The sequence below is a fragment of the Eptatretus burgeri genome, chromosome 7 (genome assembly GCF_056783735.1).
Source record: "Eptatretus burgeri isolate ZD-2024b chromosome 7, Ebu_testis_v1, whole genome shotgun sequence".
Lineage (NCBI taxonomy): Eukaryota > Metazoa > Chordata > Myxini > Myxiniformes > Myxinidae > Eptatretus > Eptatretus burgeri.
The window spans coordinates 34,388,113-34,404,062 of NC_140967.1; the positions used below are offsets into that span (position 1 = coordinate 34,388,113).

At 41.9% G+C, this 15,950-nt stretch overlaps 1 protein-coding gene and 1 long non-coding RNA gene across 3 annotated transcripts in view; one reads left to right on the top strand and one right to left on the bottom strand.

Moving 5' to 3' along the window:
• The window catches only part of MYO7A (myosin VIIA), a 161,384-nt gene that overhangs the window by 118,888 nt on the left and 26,546 nt on the right, over positions 1-15,950 (top strand). Inside the window, exons 45-46 of the mRNA XM_085888027.1 lie at positions 2,311-2,427; positions 2,990-3,073. Coding sequence (XP_085744153.1) covers positions 2,311-2,427; positions 2,990-3,073 — 201 coding nt within the window. The remainder of the gene's footprint in view (positions 1-2,310; positions 2,428-2,989; positions 3,074-15,950) is intronic.
• Positions 5,050-15,950, bottom strand: part of LOC147023006 (uncharacterized) — a 39,610-nt gene continuing 28,709 nt past the window's right edge. For both annotated transcript variants that reach the window (XR_015059991.1, XR_015059990.1), the window contains exon 4: positions 5,050-7,127. This is a non-coding gene — a long non-coding RNA (uncharacterized LOC147023006). The remainder of the gene's footprint in view (positions 7,128-15,950) is intronic.

Sequence of the window (15,950 nt, forward strand, 5' to 3'; positions counted from 1 at the left end):
TTTACCTGTGAGAATGTAATTGTTTACCTGTGAGGATGTAATTGAAAAAAAATCATGATTATGATCATCCAAATCATGTGAAATACATTGTTTCTCGTACTTTTTTCCCCACCCCCCTCACGAGTATTGACCACAAACACTACTTCGAGGATATACCTTAACGATTAACTTATTTGTAATATTGTAAAAAGAAAAGTACATGTATGCAAATCTGTGTATTCATATAATGTTCCCTTTTCTGGCATGGTATTTACTGTAACAAGTCATTTGGTGAATTGAACTTAAACTCGAACTTTGACTGCTATGCGATGACTTCAATCAATGAAACAGTATTTTATATGCTGCCATGTTAATGCCATATTGCCATATGCCCTGAAAACACCCCAAAATGATAATCCATTGAGCTCTCTATTTTCGACACTTTCACTTTCCATGGTAAAGCAATGTGGGTGGTGTACCTCCAATCCCACAACGGGCATGATGGTGCGGCACTATCATGCACTCAAGCGGTCCAACTTTTTGAAGCTGCGTGCCCCCCTCACCCCCCTCCCCCATCCAAAAATCCTCCGTACGGGCCTGTAACTAGTTCACTTGTTCATTACTTCCTTTCTCCTTTATATTGGGCTTACCTGATAGCTCAGAGGTTATCCCCTTACCTTTCAGCTTGTCATCTATGTTTGATTCCAAAAGATTGAATAGGACTGAGTATAAACCATTCCTGTGTCATAATAATGACACATCCAGGATGGCAGCCCTTGCCAAGAGACTCCTTCAGCAGGATCGACCCTCTGTAAAAATGATGGTCGATTGAAGATGATGATGAAAAACGATTCCATTAATCCTCTGCAGGTAGAACGTTGCATCAGAGGACACAATCCTTTCAAAGGAGATGGTATGCTCACTGTTACATGTGATAGCATACACTTGTGGACATTAAATATCTCATTGTATCTTTTGATAACAGAAGGCAATTATATGCGTCTACTACTACTACTACTACTACTACTACAACTACTTTAATGGCTACAATTAATCCCACCTGTGCATGGAGTCAGCCGAGGGGGAAGTTTTGGCCCAAGTCTTTCAATAGCTGGCCAGAAAGACATTACTATCAATTGGAAGCCGATATGGGCAGGAACTTGTACTTTCCTCTGGTTACCAGTGATAACTTGCCAACAATTCATAAAATAAACCATGGGATCTATAAAGTTCACATACTATTGCTTGCAGATTTGGCACCCAGCTCAATGTCCATCCGAGGTACGGCGCACTTTGTGATGCAATTCCCGACCTGCGAAACACCAATCCGACAGTTTATCATGTGGTTTTGAATCGAACCTAGACTAGACAGGTTAAAAGTAAATGCACTACCACTGCACATACCTGTCAGACCAGGCAAAGGTATGCATGTACCCTGATGTAATTCCAAATCTCTCCTCCCAGAAGAGATGAGCACTGCTAGTAGCATTGCCCTCCGAAGCGCCAATATGTATAAATGTCAATGTGACACCAATTCAACGATCATACTGGGACTGTCAGGATAGCCCAGAGGTATGCACCACTCGCCTCTGAGCTGTTGAGCTGGGGATTGAATCTCGGCTCAGCTATAAATTGTAATCCTGGTGTTTCACAGGCAAGATGAGGCATCAATGTGTGCATTGTCCCTCAGATGGATGTTAAACTGGGTGCCAGCATTAGTTAGTTAGTGGATGCTAAAGATCCCACGGTGTCATTTGCGAAGAGGAGGTGAGCTATTGTCAGCACCCTTTAAAAAAAAATTCATTCTGCTTACAGGCACAGGTGCACCTCCAGCAAATTATGCTACCTGCAGCCATGTGTGCACATGAAAGAAGAATAACAATCATATTGTCAAGTAACAACTGGCAAGAATATTATTCTGCAATTTGATTAAACCTCTTTATTTATTGGTTTCAAAAATGAACTTGATTAAAACGTTTATTATTGTCCTGCTCTCTGATTATATTTTTAAGTTCACGTATTCTTTGATTAAAGTTTAAATCAGTAAATGCTTGATATTTCACCGAATTATTCACAATTTGGACTTTAACACGTACGACTTTGGTCGATTGAGCATTTTCCTACAGTCAAGACCAATCTACTCTTTCATCTTCCGTCCGAAGAAATTGAGTTACCTGTTCCGACAGCCAAATCTGCACAATACTCTATGTTGAAAATGAACTGAAATTGATGCAGAAACAGACGGAGACCTGGTGCAGTCTACCAATGAATATTTACTTTATTTAAAAGTCACTCTATGCTTTGTCAAATGATGTTTACCTCCCACACCAGGCTATAATTGCTGCTTACAACAGACATGCTGGGAAGACCCAGGATCAGGCCAAGCTTTCCTTCCTCAAGCTTATATACCGCTGGCCAACCTTTGGCTCTGCCTTTTTCGAAGTCAAGGTTTGCTGCTGTGTTGATTTAAACTGGCGTGCTGATTATTACAGATTAAAAGGAGTTATCTTGTGATTTCTACGGTGGCAACAAAACATTTTAGCCAGGAATGAAATGGTCTCATCTTTGAAAAGAAGCAACTGAGAAAACACCTTTGGAGTCAGAAAAGTAACTTTCTCTTGTTGATGAAAATACTTTTTTTATTATCAATTTGTATCGAAGTCTTATGGGGATAACCATCAATGGAAATAGATAGTTGCTTTGATTACTGCGTGACTGAGGGAAAGTGTGTTTCTGGAACTCCTCTCAAAGGTTTACAAAAATCCATTCTGGTATTTAAACCTGGTGAGGTTCATAACTACAAATTCACAGTCATCTTGAGCAGTCCACTGTTTGTAGACGTCCAATGATGAGTACATTTTATGTAATTACTGTTCAATCAATGTTTTTTTTATTTTATTTTGTATTCATTGTACGGTATTCCAATATACGTAATGTATATCATCAATACTCCCCCTTGTCTCCATCTTAAATCTTCATCTTTTCCTCACTCGAACACTGCCCTGTACAGCAAACCACGGAGGAAAGCTATCCTGAGATGCTCACTATTGCTATCAACCGCAATGGAGTCAGCCTCATTGACCCAAAAAGCAAGGTATGGTGTGTTAAAACGTGCTGCATTAAGTGATGCTGAACCATATTGTTTGGTAGACTGGAGTGAAGTGGATAAAGCCTTGTTGCAATGCCATCATTGGTGTGGGTTTAATTCCCATGGCTGCTCAGAAATCCTCGTCCAAAGAGATGAGGGCTCCATCCGGGTCTTTTTTGCCCATATAAACGCCACTATAGTGCCTCAACCACCTTCACAAGGTTATACAGTGACCACCACCACCACCACCACCACTCTGTTTTAAGAGGTAATAAAAAAGCATGATGTTGGTTAATGCAACATGGTGCATTGTGGCAATGGCATGCTTTGATACAAGGTGGCATTGTGTAACTTTGTTTTGCAAAAGTTTGACAAACATGTCTGCAATGTAGTGCACATTTGTGGTGCAGTTGCTTTGATAATTGCACTGTCACACACCATACTTACTTACTAACTTAGTTACTTAGATCTTGTCATGCCTGACAGCATATAGAGCTTCTTGAGGAACTTGCATCACTTTAATCTGTCTTTGGCCCCCAGACTGATCGCTATTGAGGTTCTTTCTAGCTCCCTCAGCTCATTTTCCACCATACACCCCCAGGTCTCTGAAGATCATCCAACCCTCCTTTGACCTTCAGGCCTCCAGTGTATCGCTATTTTTGTGCTGTTGTTGTTTTTCATATAGAGTACTGTGTGTGCCCAACCCATAGCCTTGGTACATATGACCAAGAACGACCAATAACTAAGACCAGTGGTTGGTGTAATTACAGACTACCAAGAACAGTGAGTGGTGTCCTGTGATTGTCACCCCCAACTTTGCTGTGGAACTCTGTCATGTTCAAACAGTTGTGAAGTTGTGGCAGAACTAGACAGCCCAGCCAGCCCTATTGCTGACCATATTATTTCCGAGATTGACATAGGGAGTGGACTGAAGAGCAAGATAAACTCCATGAAATGCTTTTGAAACTCCAGTAGAAATTTGGCATAATAGATGATGACATTGGATTCTGCCACCAGGTTGAATATCGGATAGTTACCGTCGATAACATCCCGTCCAAGTGCCTCTGCATCGATTGAGTGAGGCTAGGAATTACTTGAAGGCGGCACTCGGCCACGGATTCATCAGAGAGTCTGCCAGCCTCTGTTTCCCCAGTAGTTTGAGTCCATAAACATGATGGCCGCCTGAGGCTATGCATCAATTACAGGGCCTTGTATACGAAGACTCATAAGGATGCCTATCCACTACTGAGAATCAAGGAAGCATGTAAGCTTTAAATTAGGCTTGGTATTTCTGTCGTCTTGACGTACAGAATGGCTTCAACCAGGTACCAAGGACAACGTTGAAAAGACAGCATTTCATGCCCGAACTAGGGGACTGTTTGAATACATATGTATGCTTTTGGACCCTGCAATGTGCCAGTGATGTTTATGCACATCATCGATAACGTTTTTGGCAATCAAAATTCCCAGTCTATTTTTAACCTCCGCCATCTTCGAAGATGGATGGAGGTTACTGTTTTTACCCCTTTCTGTTTGTTTGTTTGTTTGTTTGTGAACAGTATTACGGAAAAACTCCTCGACAGATTTCGACGAAACTTGGTGGGGGGGTGAGGTATGGTCCAAGGATTATGCCATTAAATTTTGGACTTGGTCCCCCCCCAAAAAAAATAGTTAGAGAAATGTTTTTTTTTGCATTTCTACATGTTTTAAGTGATTTCCAACCCCCCCCCCCAAAAAAAATTGTTACCCCCTGCCCAAAAAATAGAGAATTTTTTTTTGCATTTCTACATGTTTTAAGTGATTTCCAACCCCCCCCAAAAAAATTGTCACCCCCCAAAAAGAAAAAAAATTCTTTTTGCATTCTACATGTTTTAAGTGATTTCCAACCCCTCCCCCAAAAAATTGTTAGAGAAAAAAAATGTTTTTTTTTTGCATTTCTACATGTTTTAAATGATTTCCAACCCCCCCCCCCAAAAAAAAAAAATGTTAGAGAAAAGAACTATAACTGTCAGCACTGTTGACATCATATTTAATGAATAAGATATAAGGTTCACTTGAGTGACCCAGCAGTATTGGCGGCGGAGGTTTTGCACTCTCCCGAGTGCTCCCCCTCTGGTTTATCTACATGGATTATATATTTGTGTTCGGCTGAACATTTAAAGAGGCTCTCCAATGATTACTCCAATGATGTAGTGATGGTTTCCTGCCAGACCCCAAAAAGATGCAAGTTGTTCACGAGTGGAAGACTTCATCGAATGAAACAAAATTACAGAAATTCCTTGGATTAACCAGTTACCACCCATTTATCCCAAATTATTCAAGAACAGCAGGACCACTTCATGCTTTGCAGGTGCAGTTCCATGATTTAGGTTGGGGGTGCAAATATTTAAATTGAACTGAAAGATATAATTTCGCTGAGCAGAGCGAGGCGATCATTTTTTGTGGGTGTTTCTTTTTGTCATAAATTCGAAAGACTCTTCCAAATATCGACAAAGAATGCTCTAATACACTTGAAAAGAAGTACTCGAATGCAAAAACTTTTGCTCAAAACTCAACATTTATTTTAATTATGGTCTCATCATCAAAATCCAATTGAATGAAAAGCAGACATTGCATATATAATGAAACAAACGACATAATGATCAAAACAAATCAATTGTTCCTCCCTAAACTGCAACAATAATAACCATTAGGCTAATAAAGTTTATGTGTGACATCACTGCAATTGTCTGATTAAATCAATTTAATCAGACAGAGGTTTCATGAATAACATCTTTTGGGGATGCTTTCTTTCATACATGTCCACAATCCTCTTGATATCTAACTCAATATCTTTGTGCACATATAACAACACCAAGGCATTGAATCGATCCTCTCCCATGGTGCTCATGGATGTGTTCTTTATTGATGTCAGTGACGAGTTTGCCTTTTCAATGCCACTGGATGTCACAGATGTTAGGAGCAACAAATTTAGGAATTTGGGGATATCAGTGGGCATGTTTTAGTGTCTTTAAGATTTGTTGAGATGCTATCAGGCTTGCTGTCTTGGCCATCTCACATGTGGACCAACTCTTGCTTGAATGTGGACAGCTTTGGCAATTCTTCCTTATCGTAACTCAAGATGGTGTCCAAAGATTGCTGATCCAGTAATTTCAACTGTGAAGGAATCAAACTCATGGCTCTTACAGCCTGCTTGGCCAAACTACTAAACCGTATGCTGAACTACTGGATTAGCGAGTCAAGGAAAGGAAGAAAAATGGCAAGCCTGATGTACTCCTTTAATGTGTGTGCAGTTATATTATTAATTCTTTAAGTTTGCCTTCCGCGACACCTCAGTGAAACTAATGATGTGAGGTTTGCTACCTCTGCCATTCGGATTGCCTTTCTGTATACAGTCATAATCATGATCTTTTACCCTTGTAGCTTGCCTTGCACCTTTACCATGTTCCTGTAACCTTGCATAATATCCAGCATGGAGCCCTGGAGCTTCCCACTCAATCCAAGCATATATCCAAAGAAATAAAGAACTATCTGGAAGGATACAATGAATGTAGGGTCTGTGAATTGTGACGTGTCATCAATGCATATGATTTAGCAACAGCTTTCCCATCCCATCCCCATTCTCGGGAGCTGATGGCTTCAAGGCAAGCGAGAAGGGGCTCATACATTTCAATGAATACCTATAATGTAGTGATCTTGTCAATCCACCTGGTTTTGCAGAACATTTTGAATTTAGACTTCCCAATATGTTCAGTTTCATCCCTTTCAGAGTTCACATCCATAATAGCGAGCTAGCTTCATCAAGTCGTCTGCTAATTTTTGGGAAGTATTCAAAGAATACCTCAAAATGCTGAGTTGCTTCAGTGTGTCCAGCATAATATGAATCTTTCACCTGGTGGCCTTTAAAGAGTTCAAGATTAAGATGGTGACTAACAGTAATGGTAAATAGCTCTTGGGGAGTGTTCAGTGAGCTTTGTTGCACAACCATTGCATTTTCTTGCCATTATTCCAGCACTTTCCATTGTCTGGGAACGACAAAGCTGTGTGTCAAGCCCAGCATCTGTAAGGGATTTCATGATGTTATTGGAAATGTCTTGACCCGTTGTGCCATCGCAAGCACTAACCTCCAATAAGCACTCTACTGATTGGTTCTTTGGTGTATAGCGCAATACTAGACCGACTTGCTCATTGCTAGATTTGCCTTCATAATCTTGACGATGTGAATCACTTATAACAAAGATTTATTCTCCAACACATTTGATGCCTATTGTATACCGTGGAGAATTTCCCACTGTCAAAAAGAATGTTCTCGAGTCTTGAAAACACAGACTGAGTTTCAAATCAAACAGAATGATTGGGACTCTGGATTATCTGATATTTGGGATGCCAATCCACTTCTTGGTTCATTAATGGTTAGGAGAAAAGAAAAATCTCCCATGACAGATGATTCCGGAAATTAGTTCATCATCAAGTATACACCATGGGAACAAACTGAACGGTACAAATCGGTTCCATGTTGAACGCTGCGGTCAACATCAGCTGTGATCTGAGGAATATCGGGTGATCCCGTTAAACAAAGGGCGATGCACACACATTGATGGCCCCCATCTTCAAAGCCCCCTTGGTTTTTACTTGCACACAACCAAACAAAAGTCAAATTACGATTTCTTATAATGGGCTCAGTGGATAATATGAATTTATTTGAATCAGTAATTAATTGTTTATCATTTCAGAATCTTTTAGTGGGGCAACTTAGCATAACAATTGTGCATTTTATGAGGAAAGCACCAAATTTGGCACACTAGTAGCCTAACGTATTATGAACAGATTTGGATATTGGGCCATCTCAAATTCAGCCGCTGATGGCTGTGGCAGCCATTTTCCAAAATTCCCGCTCACGGTTACTATAATTTCACTCTAACATTGGTTTGAACATTTATTAAAAGCTGACTTAAGAAAAACATAACCTGTAGCCACCTCAAGTTTAAAGATAGCCGCCATTTTGCAAGATGGCTGCTAATTATTTGTTGTACCGGACGACCATCTCACTCATAGAAATTGGTTGTTGATCATGGTGGCAAACGAATCAAGGGCTGCGTCTGATTGATATGAATACCAACATCGCTAAAGGCCCTGTCACACCTTGACGATTTAGCCAGCAATGGCAACGTATAAAAATGTATGTAAAACGTTGGCATACGCTGAAAATTTTTTTTTTAAGTTTTGGATGTATTTATAACAAGTTGGACGTATGCATAACGTATTAGTAATGGACACAGAACGTTTTAATCACATATAGATAACTTATACTAACGAATGCTGAGCGTGTTGTCAGCTTTCACAACCTATGCCCAACGATAGTCTAACGTATGCATAGCGCGCTGCACGTATTGCTGACGATCATGTGGCGTAGCCTGTTAAAAAGCTGCCGCTCGCCGATTCAAATCATAACCGCCTGAGAATTGGAAGTGTCAACATCGCAGTCACACCTTGACGATTTAGCCAGCGTATGCCGACCGATGAAAAATGTGTCTAAAACGCTGGCACAAGTCGAATACGTTATGGATAGGTTTGGTTTACGTGAAGAGCACGCTGAAAAATGATGAAGTACGCTGTCATACGTCGTATTATGTCTAATACGTCGTGAAATTTCAAGCATGCTGAAAATTTTACGACGTTCTCGCCATATGGCTCACACGTTCCACTACGCTGGGAATAAGTTGTAGGCACGTTATGCGATTATTGACACATGTCGACACAAGTTCCTTGTAAGTTACTCATAAGTCGAAACAAGTCGAGGTAATATTTGGCATACCCGAAACTTATTTTCTCCGTCAAGGCACATTTTCTTTTTTTCTCCTTGGCTCCGTGAAGGCACGTGACGAAATATCTGAAGTTGTTGTTGTTGTTGTTGTTGTTGTGTTTTTTTGTTTGTTTTTTTTTTAGTCTATCACGAATTTTAAAATCTATTCGGACATTTGCTTTTAAGTTTCGACGTCGACGTGACAATATCCTCAAACAGAAGATATTCACAGAGGAGAAACTAAGAATAAGACATGAGCAAACTGAAGAGGCAATCAGACGTGACGTAGCGGTACGTGACGAAATATCAGAAGTTTTTTTTTTAAACGCTGCTAATACGCCATTATACGGTAGCTGTAAATTAGAAACACATTCATTAAGTTATGTAGTCATCCGGAAGACGTCAATCAAATAAATCTACATATGTCAATATGCGTTGGAGGTACGTTACACATAGGTTCAAAGCACGTTACTCATAGGCTAGAAATAAGTTTTGGGTACGCCGAGCATTACCTCGACGTGTTTCGACTTATGAGTAACTTACACATAACGTGCCTCGACGTTTGTCAACGATCGCATAACGTGCCTCGATGTGTGTCAACGATCGTGTAACGTTCCTACAACACGTTACTCATAGGTTATAAATAAGTTTCGGGTACGCTAATCATTACCTCGACGTGTTTCGACTGATGAGTAACTTACAAGTAATGTGTGTTGACGTGTGTCAACGATCGCATAACGTGCCTCCAACTTATGGCCAGCGTAGCGGAACGTGTGAACGATATGCCGGCATACGTCGAAAAATTTCAAGCATGCAGAAATTTGAGGACAACCACAAAGTACAACGATGAAAGCCAGCGTACTACGATGTATGGCAGTGTTTTTCAGCGTGCTCTTAACGTGTACAGGACAGAAGGTGAGGTGACATGGCGACTACAAAACTTACCCATAACGTATTCGACGTGTGCCAGCGTTTTAGACAAATTTTTCATAAATCGGCATACGCTGGCTAAATCGTCAAGGTGTGACAGGGCCTTTATGTAAAGTCAGTGGTTGTTGAGCATGGTTGCAAACGAATCATGGGCTGCGTCTTATTCATATGAATACCGACATCTCACTCATAGAAATTGATCGAGAGATGTCTGATTTAAATGTTCTGAATCAGTGACACAGTCACTGTTGATATTCTCTCAATTTTGTGAGCACTCTCCCTCACACACACACAAAGCTGTGCATTCAAGTGCGGCCTTTTTGCACTTGCAACGCGTCAGACAGCTCTTCTTGCAGTTGCACGATACTAGCTCATAGCAGGTGTGGGCTGCTTTGGGTAGCTTCGTCCAGTGTGGCTCGTACACCCCCTCGTCATTCTTGACCCAGCTCCAGCTGGATGGAGGAGGCAGCTCTGCCGTTGGTAGCAGTGTTTGACCCCACACATGGCCTCCTTGGTAGGCCGCCCTCTTCACATGCTCCTCCAGAGCTGTCTTGGTTGGCGGGATCAGCTGCACGTTGTTCTTCTTCGCGAAGAGTTTCTTCCGGGCCTTGTCAATGTCGTTGCACGTGCTGGTTCTGTCATAGAGCAATATGACGAACCTCTCGATGGTGTGCATGACATCGTCTGGTATGCCACTTGGTGCAGAGGATAGCTTCAGCAGTGCGTCTGTAAGTTCTGGCAGAACGGTCCAGATTGTCCAAGCAGTCTTCTTACCATGTCCAGCAAAGCTTGTCACACCCTGTCATACAGTGTCACCCAGTCAGAGCGTGAAACATTGGGAGTGCCTGTGCCTTCTCTGGTCCGAGGCCAGCTGCTATTTCGTGGGCTGCCAGGTACCGAAAACTCTTCCCAGTGCCAAATGCTAGCCACAGTTCATCTTCTGGTTGCAGTCCCTGGGCCACTGACACAGCCAACACCACAACATCGGTGTCAACTGTCTTGATCAGTATCTTGTGGTGACCATGGTTGGCTGCATGGGATGCATGCAACAACATTCGACTGTCAGCTTCTTCGTGGCTGCATGGGGCGAGCAAGTCCAGGTCAAGCAGTGGTGGCTTGCTCAGGACTGCCTCTCCATCAATGATATCCAGCTGCTTGTCATCCTGGTCAAACCACCTGAAGATAGCTTCTGATAGGAACTTGAACAGCTCGGTCTTGTCGGTGTCCACTCGGAGGAAGTTCTGCCAGTTTCCAGGTATAACTGCTGCTCTGACCACGCGTCTACGCACTCCTTTTCCACACTTTGATCTTGCACTGCCTTTCAGTGAATCAGCAACGTAGTGGTCCCAGACCAGGTCTAGGCGTGACACAGTCTGAAGCTTTGTTGACAGGTACGGTATGACACAATGTAGAATAAATTAGTTATGGATTAAACCGGTTTTCTCCTAACCCATAGTCATAAATACTATTGCCACATGTAAAATCTTCTACAGATGCTGGTGATGGCACATAGACAATTCACAGCCATCATCTGAGTTACATGGCTTCATTCCCAATACGACCGAATTCATCCATATTTAGGTTACTTCGAGCCGATGTGCTGAGATGTGTTGCGATTGACTGTAAGAGTCAATAAAAACGCAGTTTCAGAAAACGGAAGGGTTACTCAACAAACTGACCAAAACAAATTAGCTTAGCCATGAAAATGGAAACTAGAATGGAAAACTACTTACAAATGGTTTGGCATTGCCGTCAATCGAACGAAGATAACCCGAAAACTAACGAGTTATCATGGTAAAGATATCTCGCCAACACGCCGGTACGAAGAGAGAACTTCCTCACTCAGTAGCAAACTGGAACTGGCGCCGTGAAGGCAGAACAGAAATACATGCAGAACCTCGTAACCCGGTAATCCGTGATTGAGATAATCCTCTGACCAAACTGCACCCCGCAAACCAAACTCAACTTGATGAAGTACAGTTAACAATGGGATAGCATAGAGAACTCTATTGGCACAGAACAAAATAACAATGAATCGAGTCAACAAGTGTAAGCTGGCAACTCAACCGTGCGTGATTCCAGGGTCAATATGCACGCACACCACTTCTACTACCATGTGCCAAGCCAATAGTGCTATGAATGTTTGTCATTGGTTTTCATTCAGAATCTGTGTCTTAATAAGAATAATTAGTCCACTTTAACTTTTTTTCTCAACCAAACCAAATTGTTACTTTCTTTGACTATTATTGGACCTTTATTCGTAAATAAACTTCACTATCAACCTGCATTCCTCTCCAGTAAAGCAGATATGTGTCATAACAGTAACCACTGGCGGCCATTTTTCAAAATAGCCGCAACAGCCACCAGCGGCTGAATTTGAGATGGCCCAATATCCAAATCTGTTCATAATATGATAGGCTACTAGTGTGCCAAATTTGGTGCTTTCCTCACAAAATGCACAATTGTTATGCTATATTTAGCTAAGTTGCACCACTATTTACGATTCATGTACAGATTTTGAGTAAAAATAGATAAAGATTGATTAGATAGAATGGGATAAAAATTCAGAATCTCTTGTATACTAAGCATCGGTGAAAAATTACATTCCAACACAGTCTGCTCTCTTTCTTCAATGGCTAGTTCACAATCGCAATACATAAAAGGACCAAACCAACAAAATATAATGTTACCAATAACACGACATCACTCATAATCAAAATCACAAAATTCCATCACATTGAGAAGGCTCTACCATTTAGTGGAGTACCAAAATCAAATTGTAACAGTTTAACTATTTATTTCCTTTTTTTTTCTGCATCCACATCATGATCCTTTAATTCTCTTTTTTGAATTTTCGCCCTTTTTGAAGAATTATATCGTTCGGCCATTATCGTTATTTGTTGTTGATTTTTCAATCGGGAAATTAAAATGACCTGATCATATATTTAGTGTTTACAGTGGAAATTTTTAGAAAAATTTACTACGCAAGATAGTTTCCCACATTCCGAGACCACATCTTCGGTTATATACACCTCAGTCCATATGAAAAAAAGATTGATTACTTTTGATGGGAGGGCGGGTTTTGGGGGAAGGGCAAGGGATGCTGGGTGCAGCCCCCCTCCCCCTCCAATGGATCCGCTGTTGCTTTGGTTGATGAACAAAGATGAAGAACTCCAACCATGGTAAAAGTTTATCACAATAGCTGAAGTGGAGCGAAGCTTGGAGCCAAGCATTCAGTGATGTACATAACCACACTGTTCTGCACCACTTCATGATCATCTGGGCTTTAGCTTGTCATTTGTGTTCGAGGTGGATGCCAGTCTGTCAGGACCTGGAGCAGCCCTGTCATTAAAACAGGATGTGAGGACTGTTGTTCTTAGCTATGCGAGCAGAGGCCTTCACGATACCGAAAATAAAATGCAAAATTTCAGCAGCATGAAATTGGAACTCTTTACTCTCTCGTGAGCAATCACTGAAAAATTTCGGGATCTTCCCTTGATGGCAAAATTCAAAGAATTTGCGGACAACGGACAACGATCGCCAAAGTAACCTGAACAAAGTAACATCAAATAAGTTGAGCACTGTAGAGTTGAGGTGGGCTGCAGAGTTGGCACAGTTTGACTTTACCATAAAATACTGGTCTGGAAAATCGAACAGTAACACTAACGCTTGAGTCGAAAGGTGGGTCAAATGGAGGAACCAGCCTGTCATCATTTCAAGGAAATCCATGTGGAAGTTACACATAACCAGGAGTCTACCCCAATTCCCAAATACCCACGGGAAAGCTTCAAAGAAACATATTCTGAAATTTGGATCAAGGAAATCCAAACCAGATCCTACAACAATGCCTCATCTGTCACATCAGCATTTGCAATGTTCCCAAAACAGGAATGAGCAAAGTCGCAGTGTGCTGATGAGCATATTCATGAATTTAGGGTGGATTGGGAGAAGCAGAGGATACCAAGAGCTGTGAAATGAGCCAAAAGAAGTAAGGAAACATCTGCGGATCTGAAACAAACTTGTTGAAATTGAAAGTGTTCTGTGTAAGAAGATTCTTGAACATGCAGAATAAACCAAGCAGCTGATATTGCAAAGTTACTCAAACAATGTCTTTGTGGCTGTACATGACAATGCAAGTCACCAGAGGGAAGAAAGAACCATGCAACTTGCCCATACCCGATGTTACTTGCCTGGAATGACGAAGGACATCAAAACTCACTGGTACACCTGCTCATGATGTAGCATTGCTAGGTAATGGAAGACAATACGGTCAACCATGGGATCACTGATTGCAAAGAAGCCACTCAAGGTACTCGCTATTGATTTTACCATGCTGGAAACAGGAATCAACAGAATTGAGTCCGTATTAGTCATGACTCATGTCTTCACCAAGTATGTGCAAGAGGTACCCATGAAAAATCAGAAAGCTAAGACCGTTGCAGAGATCCTTTTCAAGGAATGGTTTGTCTGCTTTGGAGTGCCTTTGCATCTTTCTTGTGAACAGGACTGGAACTGCGATGGAGAACGAGTAAGAGAGCTTTGGAACATCTGCAGAATAACTAGCACCAGAACATCATCCTGCCATCCACAGGGAAATGGGACAGTGCAAGTGGTTTCAACGCACACGACATGACCTACCTCATACTTTATCTCCAGGAAAGAAAAGACGATGGAACGAGTTCCTTATCATTTCCCAGGTCTTGTGTGTGTTTGAAATTGTATTCCTCACACAAGTACTGGCTATATACCTTACTTTTTATTTTCTGGAAGAGACCCTCGCCTCCCTGTTGACAACCTCCTTGACCTGGGCGAAGATGAGGTGGCATATACAGGTATAGACAACTGGATATTGGACCATTTCAGGAGCATGAAAGATGCATTTGAGTTGGCATCCTTAACCCGAGAAAGGTGTATTCCTGGGTTTTCCCATTCTGTATGGATGCGTATACCCAGGGGTACACCTATCTAGGGTTAAAGACAGAAAAGGAAGCTCTGCATCACAGGGAAAGACATAGCACGCCAAGGAGGCCAGCACATCAATCGGACATAGAGTTCTTCTGCGAAATCATGGTTACAAAGGCAGACACAATATTCAAGATGTGTGGTATGCAATTCCCCACAGAGTGGTGAGATTTCCTGACCCAACAGATAATGTGTGAGTGGTTTAACTGATTGAAGAAGACAGAAGACCCAATACAGTCAATAAATTTGACCTCCTAGATGCTAAGGAACTTGCTACCGATATTTCCTCAAAGGACACGGCTGGTAAGGGAATGAAGAGCAGCCATACCCAACTGGCTGCTATCCCAGCAACCAAGGTACAGGGACCAAACAATTGTGTTTCAGAGTTTGAGGATGTGTACCTTTCCCCAAAACTTCTCTCACAAGAACTGCTGTTGCCAGATGTTCCTGCCATGGAACAGTCAGTTCTTTTTGTGGATATCCCACTCCAGCAGTAAATGTCGGAACTATGTGTACTCCACACAAAGCGGGGGAGTCCCTGCCGATGGCTCAGGCAGATGATCATGTAAGTGCTGTTCGCTACAGCACAAAGTCTGCTGCTGGGAGTCATGAAAATCCTGATCACTTGCCAAAGTATGCTCTCTACAGAGAAACTTCCACCTCCACTGTAAACCGGAATGTTGTTGAGAACATAGCCCAGACTCAATTATTATAGGTACAAAGAAACCTCCACTGTAAACTTTAGGCTCCTGCCAAGGTTCCCCATCTGGAAACAAATATTCCAGCCTTAACTCTTCGGCCTAAGTCACATTTACCACGGCGGCCATGGGGTCTCTAAAATATATGGCCACTAGCAATTATACGGCGGCCGCAGTATTTCCACGGTCACACAATGTAGCAGTCAAATATGTTTTTTTATTTTTTGGGGAGCCGCACGGCGTATTTAGAAATTGTGGAGACCGAAAACGTGGTGGTGTCATACGGTCTTTTATTGGATGTCACATGGTGACCTTAGGGCATCCCTGCAGCTGCCATAGAATTTTCAAGGCAGACGCAAGGTAGCCTCAAGGTGCCCGCAAGGCGACCGCAGGGGGGCCCTAAGGCGAACGTGCGGCCAGACGGACGGTAACGAGTGGGTATATATACCAGTTCTTTTTAACTGAAATAAAAATATAACAGTTCGGAATA